The 20,227-nt window shown below is 42.8% G+C and overlaps 1 protein-coding gene across 1 annotated transcript in view; it reads right to left on the reverse strand.

Annotated features, from left to right (window-relative positions):
- Window positions 1-20,227, reverse strand: part of TMEM164 (transmembrane protein 164) — a 63,961-nt gene that overhangs the window by 13,359 nt on the left and 30,375 nt on the right. The window contains exons 2-3 of the mRNA XM_040323886.1: window positions 3,460-3,509; window positions 691-757 (exon numbers count right to left, since the gene is read on the reverse strand). Coding sequence (XP_040179820.1) covers window positions 691-757; window positions 3,460-3,509 — 117 coding nt within the window. The remainder of the gene's footprint in view (window positions 1-690; window positions 758-3,459; window positions 3,510-20,227) is intronic.

The following is a 20,227-nucleotide window of genomic DNA, read 5'->3' on the forward strand; positions in this document are numbered from 1 at the left end:
GCTGTCCGGGTGGCTGGTCTCAAGACGATCTTGGAGGTGAAGATGCTGGATGTGGAGGCCCTGGGCTGGTGTGGTTACACATGGTCTGCGCTTGTGAGGCCGGTTGAATGTACTGCTAAATTCTCTAGAATGCCTTTGGAGACAGCTTATGGTAGAGAAATGAACATTCAGTTCAAGGGCAACAGCTCTGGTGGACATTCCTGCAGCCAGCATGCCAAATGCACGCTCCCTCAAAACTTGCGACATCTGTGGCATTGTGCTGTGTGATAAAATTGCATATTTCAGTGTGGCCTTTTATTGTGGCCAGCCTAAGGCACACCTGTGCAAAAATGATGCTGTTCAATCAGCATCTTGATATGCCACACCTGTGAGGTGGATGGATTATCTCGGCAAAGGAGAAGTGCTCACTAACAGATTTAGACAGATATGTGAATATTTGAGAGAAATCTTCCTTTTGTGTATATAGAAAAAGTCGTAGATCTTTACGCTTAGCTCATGATAAATAGGGGCAAACACAAAGTGTTGCGTTTATAATCTTGTTTAGTGCATTTGTGTCAATATACACACACACACACACACACACACACACACACACACACACACACACACACACACACACACTCTATAAAGGCAAGAAAGCAATGGCTATTCCCCTTTAGAAGGGATAAGCCAGTGACACAATCTACGTACCATTCGCGTATTCAGCACTGGAAAGAGCAATGCAAGAAGAGCTCCATTCAACATATGCATCTGTAACCTAAAAGTAAAAAAAGAAAAAGGAAGAAGGGTTGACATTTTATATCTAGTTTGGAAAATTGTATTTATTCAGTAATCTTTTAAATAGGAAGTTTTGGCTGCTAAAAGGGCGATGTGAAGATGAAACAGGCCTGTACTAGGACCAGGAGTTCTCAGTCCCTTACTCAATGGAGGCTACCAGTGATGTGCAAATGCTACAACCCCAATTCAAAAAAGTTGGAACATTGTAAAAGCTACATAAAAACAGAATGCAATAATTTTCAAATCTCATAAACCCATATTGTATTCATAATAGAAAACATAGCAATACAAATGTTAAAACCATTTTCCCCCAAAAAATTATAAAAATCTGGTAATTTTGAAACTCTACTAAGAAAGCCTGTTCATAAAGTGGGAGTACTGAGGATACCGGGGTCCTGAGGGTTCAGTGAATCTTTGTAGTGCGTCCAGCAGGCCCAAGTACACCTGAACTTTTCATGTGCGTCTTTGGCCTGGTGGATGATTCTTGCCATTTCTTTGATCCTTGTAACCCGTGAATGCCAGTCTTCTACCGTGAGAGGGGAAGTGGTTTTCCATCTTATGGGAATGCATTGGGTGGCCGCATTAATGAGGTGCAGCATGAGAGATTTGTTATACGTCTTCCTCGGAAGGGGTGAGTGGTGGAGCAGGTACTGAGCTGGGGCAAATTCAGGGGCAAAGGTGGTTAATCTGGGTAATGAGATTATGGATTTTTTCCCAGAATGGTCGTATCAATGGGCAATTCCACCAGATGTGTAGGAACGAACCCCCCGCCGCGTTGCATCTCCGCATTCTGTTTTTATGTAGATTTTTTCTCAGTGTGTAGTTGTTGCCTGGCTGTCATGCTGCATCACTTCAAGTCAGTAATCTTGAACAAGCATGCAAAGACTTAAAGTAATTAAGTCTATTTTTTCCCCAAACATGGTAAACATACCTGCCCTGTGCAGTGGATTTGCACAGAGCAGCCCAGATCCTCCTGTTCTCGGGTCCCTCTTCGGTGCCCCTCTCTGCTGTTGAGTTCCCCCACAGCAAGCAGCTTGCTATGGGGGCACTCGAGCCGAGTCTCAGCCCCCAGTGTCCATTCAAACACTCGGCTGTGGCACGGCCCCAATTCCTCTGTCTCCTGATTGGCAGACTGACAGCAGCGGGAGCCCATGGTGCTGCTACTGTGTCAAAGCCAATAAATCAAGAGAGAGAGTCTCGGAGGGCTGAGACACTCACGGACATAGCTGGAATAGGACAGGGCTCAGGTAAGTAATAGGGGTGCTGTGGCAGCTGCTGCACATAGAAGGCTTTTTATCTTAATGCATTAAGATAAAAAAACCTTCTGACTTTTCAGCTCCTTTCAGAATGAATGATGAAGAACAAGCAGGCAAGTGGTACTTTCAGATGCAGGTCAGCAATGGCAGCTCCTGCATTTCTCTTAGAAAAGGTTATTTTAACCACTTCCCGACCCCCGCATGTACATATACGTCCACAATATGGCACGTACAGGCACATGGGCGTATAGGTACGTCCTCGCCTATTAGCGGGTGGGGGGTCCGATCGGGACCCCCCCCCGCTACATGCGGAGGTCGGGTCCGCTCGGGGAGCGATCCGGGACCACGGCGCGGCTATTTGTTTATAGCCGCTCCGTCGCGATCGCTCCCCGGAGCTGAAGAACGAGGAGAGCCGTGTGTAAACACGGCTTCCCCGTGCTTCACTGTGTCGGCGCATCGATCGCGTCATTCCCTTTATAGGGAAGACACGATCGATGACGTCATTCCTACAGCCACACCCCCCAACAGTTGTAAACACATACTAGGTGCACCCTAACTCCTACAGCGCCCCCTGTGGTTAACTCCCAAACTGCAACTGTCATTTTCACAATAAAGAATGCAATTTAAATGCATTTTTTGCTGTGAAAATGACAATGGTCCCAAAAATGTGTCAAAATTGTCCGAAGTGTCCGCCATAATGTCGCAGTCACGAAAAAAATCGCTGATCGCCGCCATTAGTAGTAAAAAAAAAAAAAAATTAATAAAAATGCAATAAAACTATCCCCTATTTTGTAAACGCTATAAATTTTGCGCAAACCAATCGATAAACGCTTATTGCGATTTTTTTTACTAAAAATAGGTAGAAGAATACGTATCGGCCTAAACTGAGGAAAAAAAATGTTTTTATATATGTTTTTGGGGGATATTTATTACAGCAAAAAGTAAAAAATATTGCATTTTTTTCAAAATTGTCGCTCTATTTTTGTTTATAGCGCAAAAAATAAAAACCGCAGAGGTGATCAAATACCACCAAAAGAAAGCTCTATTTGTGGGGAAAAAAGGACGCCAATTTTGTTTGGGAGCCACGTCGCACGACCGCGCAATTGTCTGTTAAAGCGACACAGTCCCGAACTGTAAAAACCCCTTGGGTCTTTAGGCAGCAATATGGTCCGGGGCTTAAGTGGTTAAACTAGTTCTAAAATAAAATCAGAAGTCCAGCATAGACAGTACATAAGTAGGAAGGTAGGAATGGGGTTCTGAAATGTCAGTACAGTATAGCATTGGATTAAAATGCCACTGGATACACAACAATCTTTGGACACGATTATCTTTATGAAATCTGCCCCTGTAATAAAACCTTTGGCAATACAGTTAGTACAATTCATTGCTGTGCTAATTTACAATTATCTAATAGTACCATACTCACCTGAATACTATTGTGGCAACTTTACATGGTGGACAGGCCAGAAGAAATATCTACAATACAAAAGAAAGAAGTTAAACCAGTGCTTTGGGAAATATGTGATTTTTATCAAATATCTGTAATGTTGTTTCAGTGAACATACATTTAAAATAGATAATGGTTTCAGAATTGCCCATTATGCTAGCTTTGGAATTTCCATGTACCGCAAAGTAAAGAAAACCATTGAACGAAGGCTGAGACTATCCAACATTAATACCAAGGCTAGCCATACACAATTCTTTTTTTTATTTAGGGCTAATGAATGGGAGAATAGCCCCACTAGGTCATTGTGTTCTGACAGCGGCACAACCCACAGGCAAAATACCCTCATCAGCAGCTGATGGCTGAATTTAGATCAGTCTATGGCCAAAGCCCTATAGATAGACCCTTGAGGTTTGAATGGCCCACTGTCTGAGACTGCAGTGGCTTGATCTTCTGACTGAAGTTTCTGGCTTCACCACCTCCCTCACTCATATAATCTCAAGCCTCTTGCTGCATCAACAGGAGTACCATTCCTCTACCTGCAACCTCCATAATAAAAAACACATAGAAAAACACTGGAGTAACCCTCTTTGTAAAGGCCAAAGCAGGCAACTAGAACTGAGAACGCAGAAAGAGCGATTCTTCCTTTATTGCCAAGGGATAAAAGAAGCTAGTGCATGGTCAACTCATTATAGGGTATACAAAACTAAATAAGCAGTTTTAGCTGGAGTGACCCTTTACACCTTCCATAAAGTAACAAAAAGATTCAATAGGCTGAGAAATCAATCACCTTTTTGATTTCTCTCATTGCAATTAAATTGAAAATGGCTTTATTTCTCTGCACTTGGTGAATGGTCATGGAAAAGAGAATTGCGGCTGCATTATTTAAAGCAATATTTATGCTCTGTACTTTCACATCTGAAAGATCCCAGTCTTTAATGGTTTGTGGGACTCTCCTTTAACTAGTTACGAACCGTCCGCTGCAGTTGTACTGCGGCAGGTTGGCTCCCCTACGCGAATCAGTCATTGTACGTCGGGCACGTACACAGCGATTTGTGGGCACGCGCATCCATCCACAAACTGGGGAGCCAACCAGCAGGTCCAGCGGACTCAAGGTCCGCTGGCCACCCGCGATCGCTCGAGAGAAAGGCAGAACAGGGATCTGTCAGTGTAAACAAACAGATCCCCGTTCTGTCAAGGTAGGAGAGACAGATCGTCTTTTACTAGTGATTAGGAACAGCAATAGCTCTCCTCCTCCAGTCAGCCCAGCCCCCATACAGTTAGCAACACCTCCCAGAAAACACATTTAACCCCTTGATCGCCCCCTAGTGTTAACCCCTTTCCTGCCAGTGACATTTATATTGTAATCAGTGGCTATTTTTAGCTCTGATCGCTGTATAAAATGTCAATGGCCCCCAAAAAAGTGTCCAATCTGTCCGCCGCAATGTCGCAGTCCTGCTAAAAATCACTGATCACCGCCTTTACTAATAAAAAAAATAATGTTCTACAAAATGCCATAAATATATTCCCCATTCTGTAGACGCTATAACTTTTGCGCAAACCAATCAATATACGCTTATTGCGTTTTTTTTACCAAAAATATGTAGAAGAATACATATCAGCCTAAAACTGATGAAGACATTTTTTTTTGGGGGGGGGGGATATTATATAGCAAAGTAAAAAAAAAAAAAAAGTTTCCAAAGTTTTCGTATTAGGTTTATAGCGCAACAAATAAAAACCGCATAGGTGGTCAAATACCACCAAAATAAAGCTCTATTTGTGGTAACAGCGTCACCCGCGCAATTATCAGTTAAAGCGACGCAGTGCTGTATCGCAAACAAATGGCCTGGTCATTATGGAATTATTTATATTGCAGCTTCCCAAGTCTTAGATGTGGTGTCTGCATACATTTTATTTCATTTACATCTGTTGATCTGGCCATTAAGTCTATTGTTTATCAAAAGAACAAGCTCTCCAGCAGAATGTTATAAGTTACAGAAATTAGACAAACCATTTAACACTAGCATAGGTACTTACAAGGATCAGCTTTTATTTACGCATAACCTTTAGCTTTTATTTATGCATAACCTTTATCCCAAAAGGAAAAAAAACATTTGCTGTAACCGCTTGTAAAGAGTGAGCTGTAGATTGGCTTTAATTTGTTCAGTGAGTAAATCTGCTAGGACATCCAACATTTCCCTCCCCCTAGACTGACAATGCGGCTGTCCAAAAGGTGCCCCATGTGCTCCTTCAGCGTGGGGGGCACCAACACAGGAGGTGTGCTACCGGCCAAATCACAAGAGGAAAAAAGCCTAATGCCGCGTACACACGACCGTTTTTTGGGTTCTAAAAAAATTACGCTTTTTAATGTCATTAAAAAAAGATCGTGTGTGGGCTTCAGAGCATTTTTCACGATCTAAAAAATGGGCATTAAAAATTTCGAACATGCTATTTTTTCACAACGTTGGCTACAGCTGCTGTGAATCAAATCCAATGATGCGGGCGCCGGGGCCAAGTCAGCTGGAGGTGATCTATACCTTAGAGCAAACAGACATGCCATCCTATCAAATTAAAACCACTTCCCATCCGGGCCAATTCCAGCCGTGTATATGCTCCATAGCAGTTTTCCCGACAGGAAAACTTTGAGCAAAAAAAATAAAAAAAATAAATAAATAAATAAATGGAGAACTTGTTATTTTTCCCGCCGCCGCGATTCTCTGTGGTTTTTTGCTCTGCAGTTTTCCTATGGGAAACACGACGGTAGAGCATACACGGTCGGTTTTCCCGATCAAAGCTGTCATGGCAGTTTTCCTGTCGGGAAAACTGGCCGTGTGTACATGGGGTAAAGCAACCGAGCAGGTTCTCTGTTTGCCCGGCAGACTTTTGACCGCCAGGAAAACCGATTGTGTGTAGGAGGCATGACATGTAAAAACTATAATTTTTGGTATAATGTGAAAGATGTTATGCTGAGTAAATAGATACCCAACATGGCACACTTTAAAATTGCGCACACTCATGGAATGGTGCCAAACTTTGGTACTTAAAAATCTTCATGGCGACACTTGAATTTTCTTTTACAGGTTATCAATTTAGTGTTACAGAGGAGGTCTTGGGCTAGAATTGTTACTCTTGCTCTAAACGCACGTGGCAATACCTCACATGTGTGATTTGAACACCATTTACATATGTGGGCGTGACTTACATACGCACTCGCTTCTGTGCGCAAGCATGCAGGGACACTTAAAAAAATATTGTATTCTTTATTTTACTTTAACACTTTTATTCCTATTACAAGGAATGTAAACAGGGCATGACAGTTCCCCTTTATGGAAAGATGAGGGGTCTAAAATGTATCATTTATCAACGAGAAAACAGCTTGGGGGGGGGGATCAATTTAGTTTAAAAAGAGGTTGTAAAACTCTGACATGAAATTCTGAACAAAACCTTTCCCTCTATATAGCAGTGTTTCTCAACCTTTTTACCTTGAAATCTCGGGCAACCATTGAAAACGTTTTTCTGATCTACACAACATTAGATCCGATTAGCGGATTTTAATATGCACTGCAAGTGCACATTGATACCCGATTCCTCCTCTGTAGGTGTGGTTCCTCTGAACTCGAAGGGTGGCAGAGATGGGTACAGCGAATAGATAATAGATATTAATTTTTTCCTAATTATTTTGACATTGCCTTTTAAAAGTTTTTGGGTCACTTTTATTTCTATTACAAGGAATGTAAAGGCGCCTCGACGTACGTTTTGTGATTGACACGTCGTTAGGAAGCGTGCCTGGATACGTCCTAGACCCATAGAAATAAGTCTGGCGGTTATATAGTTATTATGCATATCCACACATTCAGCGTGTGGAATCCAGCATGTGTTAATTGTTTGACCAGGAACTGAGGCTCGTCATAGGCTTACCCCGCCCATTCTAACCGCCAGACCTATTTCTATGGGTCTAGGACGTATCCAGGCACACTTCCTGACGACGTGTCAATCACGAAACGTACGTCGAGGCGCCTGGTTACGTTCGAAACTACGCACTTCCGGTCCCGCTGGTCCTCTGGCCTGGAACGCACGCCAGCTCTCCAAGCGAGGAACTGCTATCCGGATTGGATTACTTTCAGTTCCCCAACGAGGAACTTTTAATCACAGCCTATCCTGCCATGCTGACTAGCCTCAGTGCCGGGTCCAAGGCACTGTCAAAGTAAGAGGCCATTTGGCTATGCTGTTTTATCTGTGATTTATTTTAAATAAACTGTACTTCACTATGGTGGTTTCCCCTCTCCCTCCTTTATGAGAGTGTTTGAATCCTGGAAACATAGAGCCGCGCAGCTGAATCATTCTACTGGTTTAGTGACCAACTTGCTGTATTTGACCCTTTCTAACAAACTAGGTCAACACCTTGTGGTAAGGAGCCATCTATTAGTGCACATTTTGGGGATCTTCTTGGTAGAGGTGGACACCTTTTATGAATGAACTTTCAACAATTTGCATCCTTTAGAGATTAACCTTGATTGGATCTTATCTGAACACTTTTTTGATTGGACTCTTATTATTATCATTATTGTTTCACTTATTCAAGTTTATTATTTTTGCCAGTGTGCTGCTGTTCGCTTAGTCTGCCTATGTTGGTTTAGATTTATTATCTGTTATCGTATATTATTTATTTAATTGTTTATTTACCAATTCACTAAATGTGTTATTTAGTTTTAGCGCCCCCTATATATGCCAATTCTGTAAACATCATTTGTAATAAAAAAAAAGCAAAAAAAAGCATGGCAGGACTTCTTAAATGAGAGATATGGGGTTAAAGAACTTATTTATTTTTCAAATTAAATAAAAAATCTCCCTCTCCCAGCCCCCCCCCCCCCAAAAAAAAGTGATCTAGCAGCGAATAGGCCGGAGAGACCACTTTTATCTCAAAGAGAACAGTCTGCAGTTTTTTAAAATACCAGGGTTATGGCTGATGCCATAACAACAGTATTTAACATTAAAGTAGCGACATAGAACTTCGGCTGGTCCTTAAGTAGTTAAGCTCAAAGCAATTGTAAAGGTTCTTTTTTTTCCCCCTTTCTTAAAACTCCTAAAGGTGGTTATACTTGCCTACTTTGTGCAATAGTTTCCTCTTCTGGAGTCCCCTGCTGATGCTCCTGGCTCCCCTTCTCTTTCGAGTGCCTCCATATCAAGCCACTTGCTATGGGGGCACTCCTAATCCAGAGCCCGACTTGGTGCCACCTCTTACAGGATTTGATTGACAGCACCAGTAGCCAATGGGTTCCGCTGCTGCGAGAGTGAGAGCGAGCACTCCAGTATTTAGGAGCTGAGCTGGGGGCTACACATGAATGTTTTTTTTACCCTAATGCAAAGAATGCATTAAGGAAAAAATCCTTTAGCCTTTACAACCACTTAAAATACCCATCCAGTGAAACACACATAGTATCATTAATGCCAAAAAATGTCGGGTCTATATGGAGGGTTATTTTAGCTTGGGGGGGGGGGGGGGTTGGCAGGCCAAATCATGCAATGCAGATTATATCTCATACCCCCTATTGTACAGTATACAGTATAAGTTAGTCTATGCCCTAGGCCCCTTTGGTGTGTCCGCTTACATCTGCTTACCTTTAAGTCAGTCAAGGTCCAGAAAAAAAAAAAAAAAAAAAAAGGGGTCTGCATCGTTTTTCCAGACCCAAGCATGGCGGATCAGTGATAGTGTGACTTGAACAGACGGAAGTCACTTTACATCCAGATGCCCATAGAACTAGGACATCTAGACCGGTTCTAATTCTCTCACTCTATTAAAAAGAGTTAGCTTGAGATCAACCTGAACGCCCAGACAGACATTCACCATTGATGAACATGGTGTGTTAATAATGTAGAAGAATGGCATTGTAATGCACCTTGTTCCATGAGCTATACCAAAATGTATATATCTGAATGGGCCCTAAGACTATTTGCCTCACACCACACACACACACAGCATACAAAGAGAAGTATTACATGCTTACTGCACAATGTGTTTTACTATCGGGGATTAGTAAAGATACAAGGTTCATTAAAGATACTGTACATGAAGTATACAGGATTTATTATGTATATCGTTTTTGTGTCATGTATTAAATGAATCAGGGTGCTTCTAGGTTACCTGGAGATCTCTTCAGAATACAGATCAGAAAACCTGAATAAATTATCCATCCAGTTGCTATAACACCACTTTCTGTTGCTTTAATGCAGAATAAATCAACAAGTAATTCCTCTACCCATTTACAGGAGGCAAAGGAAATCATTACCCAGACATGTACAGTAAACGTTATGCCATGACAAGATGGTGCCGTTTGAATTGACATTTAATGAGCTCAAGTGTCACATATACAAGCCACTCACTCTCACATTTATACAAAAAAAAAAAAAAAAAAATGGGCTAACTTTACTGGCTATTATTTTAAGTAATTTTTTCCAAAAAAATTGCATTTAAAAAAAAAAAAAAGACTGCTGTGCAAATACAGTGCAACATAAAATATTGCAACAACCGCCATTTTATTTTCTAGGGTCTCTACTAAAAAAATTATATAATGTTTGGGGGTTCCAAGTAATTTTCTAGCAAAAAAAAAAATGATTTTAACTTGAAAAGAGCGGTCAGAAAAAGGTTTGGTGTTTAAGTGGTTAAACGTTCTTAATTTACATACAGAAGTCAATGTGATACAATGTTTAGACTTAACTTTCCACCAATAAAGAATGTTTTCAAAACTTGGCAGATTGCCCAGACTTTGACTTTTGGCTGAGAGCAGAGAGGAAATTCTTTGCATACCAAAGTGCAGAGAGAAAATTATTTTTATGTCAAAGATCGTGATTTACGAACCCGTTGGGGGGACTTTCCTCCAGTTTGTAAATCAGAAATGTTCGCATGCGCAGACTGGCAATTACGGACATTTACGATGTTCCGTCGAATGCCGTTCTGCCCATGCGCAGCCAATTACAGACATTTCACGAGGCTCCGTCTGGCTGCGCAGAACAGCAGACGGTCCGCCCCAAAATGGCAGAGGGTGTCATCTCCAAAAAGGCATCAATTACAGATTAGACATTCTTATATGTCAAAAAAAAGTTAGATTTCCATAATTTACACTTTCAAAATTACAGAAAACAAAAAAAAGGCGTCTGCAAAAATTTGGGCACCCTGCAGAGTTAATATCTTGTACTGCCCCCTTTGGCAAGTATCACAGCTTGTAAACGCTTTTTGTAGCCAGTCAAGAGTCTTTGAATTCTTGTTTGAGGTATCTTTGCCCATTCTTCCTTACAAAAGTCTTCCAGTTCTTTGAGATTTCTGGGCTGTCTGTCACGCACTGCTCTTTTAAAGGTCTATCCATAGATTTTCAATTATGTTGAGGTCAGGAGATTGTGAAGGCCATGGCAAAACCTTCAGTTTATGCCTCTTGATGTAATCCCCCATGGATTTTGAGGTGTGTTTAGGATCATTATCCATTTGTAGAAGCCATCCTCTCTTTAACTTCAGCTTTTTCACAGATGGCATCAAGTTACCATCCAAAATGTGCTGAAATTTTATTGAATACATTTTTCCTTCTACTCGTGAAATGTTCCCTGTGCCACTGGCTGCAATACAACCCCAAAGCATGATTTATCCTCCCCCATGCTTAACAGTTGGACAGAGGTTCTTTTTATTAAATTCTGTGCCCTTTCTTCTAAAAAACTTACCTTTGCTCATTCCGGCCAAAAAGTTCTATTTTAACCTCATCGGTCCACAGAACTTGTTTCCAAAATGCATCAGGCTTGTCTATATGTTCATTTACAAAGTTCAAACGCTGATTTTTGTGGTGAGAACGTAGAAGAGGTTTTCTTCTGATGACTCTTCCATGAAGACCATATGTGTACAAGTATCTCTTTATAGTGGAATAGTGTACCACAACTCCAGTGTCTGCCAGATCTTTCTGGAGGGATCGTGCAGTCAAACGTGGGTTTTGAATTGCTTTTCTCACAATCCTGCGAGCTGTTCTGTCTGATATTTTTCTTGGTCTTCCAGATCTTGCTTTAACTTCCACTGTTCCTGATGACTGCCATTTCTTAATTACATTCCGAACAGAGGATATTGACATCTGAAAACGCTTTTCTATCTTCTTATAGCCTTCTCCAGCTTTGTGAGCGTCAACTATTTTCAGTTTTCTAGACAACTGCTTAGAAGAACCCATGGTGCTGATTGTTGGGGCAAGGTCAGATGAGTCTGGGCATTTAAAACCTTTGAGATTGACATCACCTGGTCTTCCCAGACGATGATTGAAAACAATCCATGACACTGGCAGGTCTCAGCTTTGCAAAGGGGGCAGTGCATGCTATAAATTCTGCAGGGTGCCCAAACTTTTGCAGACCCCGTTTTCTGCAATTTTGAAAGTGTAAATGATGGAAATATGTCAAAAAAAAGTTTGATTTTATTATAAGAATGTCTAATCTGTAATTTGATGCCTTTTGGAGATTTTTCCATCTTTCCTTGGCTTCATTATGCACATTAACCACTTCCCGACCGCCGCATGTAAATGTACGTCCACAGAATGGCACGTACAGGCACATGGGCGTACATGTACGTCCTTGCCTTCTAGCAGGTGGGGGGTCCGATCGGGACCTCCCTGCTACATGCGGCGGTTGGATTCCCGCGGGGAGCGATCCGGGACGACGGCGCGGCTATTCGTTTATAGCCGCTCCGTCGCGATCGCTCCCCGGAGCTGAAGAACGGGGAGAGCCGTATGTAAACACGGCTTCCCCGTGCTTCACTATGGCGCTGCATCGATCGAGTGATCCCTTATGTAGGGAGACTCGATCGATGACGTCAGTCCTACAGCCACACCCCCCTACAGTTGTAAACACACACTAAGTGAACACTAACTCCTACAGCGCCCCCTGTGGTTAACTCCCAAACTGCAACTGTCATTTTCACAATAAACAATGCAATTTAAATGCATTTTTTGCTGTGAAAATGACAATGGTCCCAAAAATGTGTCAAAATTGTCCGAAGTGTCCGCCATAATGTCGCAGTCACGAAAAAAAATAAAAAAAATAAATAAATAGCTGATCGCCGCCATTAGTAGTAAAAAAAAAAAAATTTTTTATAAAAATGCAATAAAACTATCCCCTATTTTGTAAACGCTATAAATTTTGCGCAAACCAATCGATAAACGCCTATTGCGATTTTTTTTACCAAAAATAGGTAGAAGAATACGTATCGGCCTAAACTGAAGAAAAAAAAACATTTTTATATATGTTTTTGGGGGATATTATAGCAAAAAGTAAAAAATATAGAATTTTTTTCAAAATTGTCGCTTTATTTTTGTTTATAGCGCAAAAAATAAAAAACCGCAGAGGTGATCAAATACCACCAAAAGAAAGCTCTATTTGTGGGGAAAAAAGGACGCCAATTTTGTTTGGGAGCCACGTCGCACGACCGCAATTGTCTGTTAAAGCGACGCAGTGCCGAATCGCAAAACCTGGCCTGGGCATTAAGCTGCCTAAAGGTCCGGGGCTTAAGTGGTTAAAGTGGATGTCCGCTGAAAAAAAAAATATTAAAAGCCGGCAGCTACAAATACTACAGCTGCTGACTTTTAATATTATGACACTTACCTGTCCTGGAGTCCAGCGCCATCCGCAGCAGAGGACGAGCGATCGCTCGTCACTCTGCTGCCCCCCCGCCTTCCTCGGTGAGGGAACCAGGAAGTGAAGCGCTCCGGCTTCAATGCCCGATTCCCTACGGCGCATGCGCGAGTCGCGCTACGCCTGCCGATTTGCGTCCCCGATGTGTACTGGGAGCCGAATGTTCCCAGAACACAACCGGGGGGGGGGGGGGGGGGACAGGAGGTGACGTCATGCCCGCAATCTGCTCGAGACTGTGTGGCCGGTAGTGGGTGCAAATACCTGTCAGACAGGTATCTGCACCCCCCTCCCCCTGAAAGGTGTCAAAAGTGAGACCGGGGTGCCCAAGCTTTCGTATGTATATATATGTATATATATATATATATATATATATATATATATATATATATATATATATATATATATATATATATATATATATATATATATATATACACATACATACATACCCCGCTTTAAGTACACTCACTTTACATACACTCGCGAGTAAGGACATACCCATAAGTGCCTTACAAGTACTGTACAGACATTTTGCAGCCGCAGTAGAAGGAGCTGAAGCTCCAAGAGCAAAGCCCGCCCTGTTCCAGTGTGCCCCTGACACCCCCACTACAGCCCCTGAGACCTCAACTAGAGCTCCGGACACCACCACTACAGCCCCTGACCCGCTACTACACCCTAGAAGTGAAAAAAGGTATCGTTTCACTTTAAGTACATTTTCGTTTTACATACATGCTCTGGTCCCATTGTGTACTTAAAAGTGGGGTATGCCTGTATATATATATATATATACACATATATATATATATATATACACACACACACACACACACACACACACACACAGAATATATATAATCTCCATCTATAGATATACACACACACACACGTATTATCTCACAAAAGTGAGTACACCCCTAATTTTTTGTAAATATTTTATTATATCTTTTAATGTGACAATACTGAAGAAATTACACTTTGCTGCAATGTAAAGTAGTGAGTGTACAGCTTATACAAGTGTAAATGTGCTGTCCCCTCAAAATAACTCAACACACAGCCATAAAGGTCTAAACTGCTGGCAACAAAAGTGAGTATACCCCTAAGGCCCCTTTCACACTGGGGCGGGGTCAGCGGTAAAGCGCCGCTATTTTTAGCAGCGCTTTATCGCCAATTTCGCAGCGCTATTCGGCTGCTAGCGGGGAGGTTTTGCCCCCTGCTAGCAGCCCGAGTAAGGGTTAAAAACCACCGCAAAGTGCCTCTGTAGAGGCGTATAGCCGCAGCGTCCCATTGATTTCAATGGGCGAGAGAGGTGGAGGATCGGTATACACACCACCCCGAAGACGCGGCTAGCAGGACTTTTTTTTTTTTAATGTCCTGTTAGCGCACTGCTCCAGTGTGAAAGCCCACGGTAGTTACAAGGTCTCAGGTGTGAATGGGGAGCAGATATGTTACATTTTTTGTCATCGCTCTCACTCTCTCATACTGGGTCACTGAAAGTTCAACATGGAACCTGCTCAGCGTCATATCCAGAGGTTGTCATTGGCAATAGAGGTCATATGCCACACACTGCATCAAATTGGTCTGCATGGCTGTAATCCCAGAAGGAAGCCTCTTCTAAAAGATGATGCACAAGAAAGCCTGCAAACAGTATGCTGAAGACAAGCAGACCAAGGACATGGATTACTGGAACCACGTCCTGCGGTCTGAAGAGACCAAGATTACCTTACTTGGTTTAGATGGTGTCAAGCGTGTGTGGCGGCAACCAGGCGAGGAGGACAAAGATAAGTGTGTCTTGCCTACAGTCAAGCATGGTGGTGGGAGTGTCATGGTCTGAGGCTGCCCGAGTGCTGCTGGCACTGGGGAGCTACAGTTCCTTGAGGGAACCAGGAATTCCAACATTTACTGTATCATACTTAAGCATAGCATGATTCCCTCCCTTTGGAGACTGGGTTGCAGGGAAGTATTCCAACATAACGATCACAAACACACCTCCAAGACTACCACTGCCTTGCTAAAGAAGCTGCGATGTCTTCATGGAGGAGTGGAAGAGGGCTCCAGTGGCAACCTGTGAAGCTCTGATAAACTCCATGCCCAAGAGGGTTAAGGCAGTGCTGGAAAATAATGGTGGCCACACAAAATAGACACTTTGGGCCCAATTTGGAAATTTTCACTTAGGGGTGTACTCACTTTTGTTGCCAGCGGTTTAGACATTAAATGGCTGTGTGTGGAGTTATTTTGAGGGGACAGCAAATTTACACCGTTACACAAGCTGTACACTCACTACTCAACACTGAAGAAATTACACGTTGCTACAATGTAGTCACATGGAGATATAATAAAATATTTACAAAAATGTGAGGGGTGTGTTGGTATATATTACACACACACACACACACTATGTGAATGCATGGAGGGGGGCCGCATTCACCTGCTAATAAATTAAGGGAGTAAAAGGGGGGGGGGGATTTAGAGGTGGTTGTGTATGGGGGGGGGGGGAATGCAGAGGTGGCTGTGTACGGGGGGGGGGGGGGGGGGGAGAGAATGCATGCAATACAAAGGTGGCTGTGGACTGTATTCCTATTATTCACTCTGTATAAAAATGTAATCTGCAAAAAAGTGTCTGTGCTCTATAGTAAAAATGCAGCTAAATACCTCATTAAGAGCGCCACTTGGTGCTCACGTGACCTGCCGCCTCCGGAGACGAGAGGCGGCTAGGCACCCGAGCAGCACTCTTAATGGGGTAAATTTGTATTTATTATACAACACAGACTTTTGCAGATGACATTTTTAAACGGACAACCACTTGTCCGCGGGTCGGGTGTCCTTGAATTAATCACGGGCACTGACGGACAAGAGATTTAGCGGTGGTGGGCCGTAGGTTGCCGACCCCTGCTTTACTGCATATACAGACTGTTTTTACTGTTGTGGGTTTAGCAACACTTTGCCAGGGTCACCCCAAGAGTGCACCCATAAAACCCCACCTACTGTGTGAGGCACTAGTTTTTACTTTTGTCCTTTTAGTGATGGATATGTGCTCCTCTGGCAAAGTGTTTTTCTCTTTTCCCCATTACAATTTTTTTGTGGAATAGGTATGGATAGCAAGACAGGGTTTTCATTTATATGGACACCAATGCCTGGCATTTAATAACATAATCCACAGTGTGTATCACAGTGAGGTTTTTTATGCAGAGGATTTAGGAATTATCCCATCTAGTGTCAGAAGATGAGGTAAATGCATCACGTCTCCCACCCACCCTTTTTTTGCTGAAAACAGAGCACATTGCTGCCATTCTACAGAGACAAGGTCATAGGAATACAGCCAGTGACTAGGTTATAGTAGCTCCTTATCCACATGCTTAAAACCCCATCCATTTTGCATGCTAGGCTGAGTACCACACTTGGGATCCCCCCACTTAACAATAAGAGATCATAGGAGCAAGGAAGCTGGGACAAAAAGGCTAACATAGCATGCAAACGGCAGATGGCCTGCCTACAGTAAACTCAATCCTCTATTAAAAGTGATAGCTGTTCCCTTGTGCTGAAACAATGTCCTATAATGACATGGTTCCCCTCAGCTGCCACTTGCACCCTCTTAGGCTTGCACATGCAGCCTTGTCTGACTAAATAGGATGTCTTTGCTACAAAGTCTGAATTCTTTGGAAAATTCTCGGCACTTCTAAAACATTTGGTTTCTTGAGGCCAGAATCATCGTCCTCTATTTCTCCTGACCCTGTCTAGGATTCAGGACTCCTTTATTTGAGGATATTTAGGGAGAAAAGTATTGACCCTGGTTTTGTGATGGAGACTGCAGAGAATTTTGTATCCCTTTGCATTTTATTTGGCACAAGGCACTATGACTTTCTGCAAAATTTTCTCTACACAGTGGACAAACGAATTGATGTGGTGCACACTAGCCTTTGCTTAGCAACACCTGATTCTCCACAGCCTAAAGAAGTCCCTATGGGCGCTAGGCAAACTGGTCAAAAATTACTTTTTAAATATATGCATAAATCAGTTGTGCAGATTTAAGGACTGGCCCAGTATTGTCTCCACTTTTTATTAAAATGTATCCTATGGAAAAATAATTAAAGAAGAATTGGGCTGTTCCAGCAGTGGATCTTGCCATTTCAGTTCTCAATAAACACCTTACAGTTCTTAGTGATGATTTCCCCTCTGTTATTCATTTGATGGGCATCTGGAAACCTTAATTCTTTGCCCTTGCAGTTCCTGCCCTGCAGCCAGCTATTGCTGCCATGTCTATCTACCAAACTTTTGCTAAATGGACAAGACATATGGACAGCTACTAGGGGACCTGTTTTGGGGGACCCTGCTCTTTTAGAATGGTTGCAGCCGATTCCAGTAGCATTATAGCTTTGTGTTGATGGTCTGAAGAATGTAATCCGCCAAGTCCCTAGAATGTCTCTCATCTCTGCGAATAGGCACAGGATTTTGAGGTTCAGGGATTGGTCCACGCACACCTTCTACGCATGCCTTTCAGTGTGAATGCCTATTTGGGAAGACTTTGATAAATTAATTTAGGAAGTCACTGGAGGGGAAAAGAATTTCCGCCCCATTAAAAAAAAAAAAAAAAAAAAACACACACACCAACAACAACAACAACAACAACACACGTCACCTTTCAAATCTAAAGTTTAAAACACTTTTTTTTTTTTTGCAAGCCGTCAACTCCAAAGTACACTAGCCAAGCTCAAAAGCCCTTGTTGCACTACCATTATGTCTGTCCTCTGTGCCCAGAGTGTTAAAGGTGCTTGCTTCACATTCATGTCACAGTTTACCTCGAAGACTTCATGCTGAAGCACCCCTCTCAGACACAACCTTGTCTGCCAACATTTGAAGAATGATTCAATTCCTTCAAACCTTTGAAAAGTTGACTATTCAGCCAAAGTCTGCTGTCTAGCCCAACAACATCTGGAGGACCTAGGTCTAATCTTGAACACAACCCAAGCCAGAAATGTTCCTTCCCCAAAAAGAAAGTTGCTACCCTAGGATCCCACATGAGGATCCTCAGGTCAAAATGGCACCCCTCTGTTCACTTCTGCATAAGGGATTGGGTTTGATGGTAGCCTCCTTTGAGGAAGTTCCCTTTTCCCAGTTTCACTCCAAGCCTCTTCAATCCAATATACTCACGATGTGGAACAAGCAAATCCAATCAACAGTCTGGGGAGCCATAATATTATCTCTGCAAGACTGGACAACCCTTCTGCAAGGTCACTCAGGAGTACAGTCGGACAATGCCACAGGAGTGGCCAGTATAAACCATCAAAGGGGCACCAGAATTTAAGCTGCGCTAAAAGAGACATGTCTAATGTTCCCCTGGACAGAGATTCTCATTCCAGTTCCCTCAGACATACACATCACTAGAGTAAAGCAGGCCGACTCCCTAAGTCATCAGCGCCTAGACCGTGGAGGGGGGGGGGGGGGGGAGTGGGAGTAAAATTAGATTTGGACATCATGGTCTCCAGATTCAAAAACGAGCTGGACAAATTCCTCACTAAAACCAAGGATCCTCCTTCCTGTCTTCGTAGTGGATTCTTTGCCAACTTTGGTTCAAGACTTTCCTCCAATGAAGATACTCCCATGACAGCTATGCATTGTAAAAGAAAGGGTTCCACTACATCTCATTGCATCAAAATGGCCCAGAAGAATGACAGACTGGTATCTCGTTAACTAGCCTTAGCGTCTTCCAAAAAAAAAAAAAAAAAAAAAGAAGAGACCATACCTGCTGGCCCAAGTCCCCTCTTTCATCCTGCTTCTTAGTTTTCTGGCTTCAACAGCATGGCTGTTGAAACCAGGGCTGTGGAGTCGGTAGATAAATGTTCCGACTCCGACTCCTCAGTTTTATGTACTTCCGACTCCTCTGTATTAATATGCAAATGTATTTTATACATTCCTTGGAGGGAAAGAAACGCAACCTACCACAGGACTACTGGCTGGGAAGCCAACAGTCTACTGTATTGTACAGTTGAATCCAAGAAGCTGTTCCACCAAGTTCTTCTAAGCTCTTCTAGCAGAGAGGTAGTTGGGCTGCTGCCTTCTCCTTTGTGTGCTTATCTACTGCTGAAGATAGGGCAGTGGGAGGATACAGGAAGTGGGCTGTCTCTATCGCTCGATGCCTCCGTGTGTCGCACTCCATTCCCTGCGAGCGTCGAAGAATGGGGTGGAGCCCGGCGGCAAATTAAAAAATTCATAATACACACAGTAATCTTACAGATTTCATTACTTTACGAAATCATTTCATATCCATTTTGTCCCTAATGTTTTGTCCAGTGCCCTGCATGCAGTTTTACAATATATATATATTATATAAAATATTACAGTTTTTTTCTGCCTGGACATAGCAACCAAAAAGTGTCCCTTTAAAGGGGAGTTCCAGCCAATATTTATGTTTATTAAAAGTCAGCAGCTACAAAAAGTGTAGCTGCTGGCTTTTAATAAACAGACACTTACCTGCTCCAGCGATGCGCCAGCCGGGGCTCCGCTCCTCTCCCCGGCCAGCGTCTTCATTGTCACTGTGGGCACCCGGCCGTGACAGCTTTCAGCTTCACGGCCGGGCACCCAGTGCGCATGTGCGAGCGGCGCTGTCCGATTGGACAGGCGCTCGCCTACAGGGAGGGGCTGTGAAAAGGCGATTAAGCTAATCGCCTTTCCAGCCCCTCGGCGGAAGGAGGAAGTGGGACAGGAAGTCCCCTTCTCCTGAAGCCCCCACTCCCCCCCCCCAAAAAAATTACATGCCAAATGTGGCATGTAAAGGGGTGAGGAGTGGGATAAGCTGAAGTTCCATTTTTGGGTGGAACTCCGCTTTAAGTCCAGCTGGAAAACAGCGATTGTAAATAAGAACAATTGCAGAATTGAGCGATAGTGAATAGTGAGGAAATTAATTTTATAATAATTATATTATATTATAATTTATGATTTTGTGTTTTAAACTTCATCATACCCGAGATGTCTACAACTAGACTCTTGTTTGGACAGATACGTGTGTTATTACCAAGAATTACAGGCCTAAAATATACAACGCCAAATTTCTATGCAAAACAATTGTACCTCTGAGGACGCAAAAATCTGACAATCATACTGCCAGGGT

The sequence above is a fragment of the Rana temporaria genome, chromosome 9 (assembly GCF_905171775.1).
Source record: "Rana temporaria chromosome 9, aRanTem1.1, whole genome shotgun sequence".
Taxonomy (NCBI): domain Eukaryota; kingdom Metazoa; phylum Chordata; class Amphibia; order Anura; family Ranidae; genus Rana; species Rana temporaria.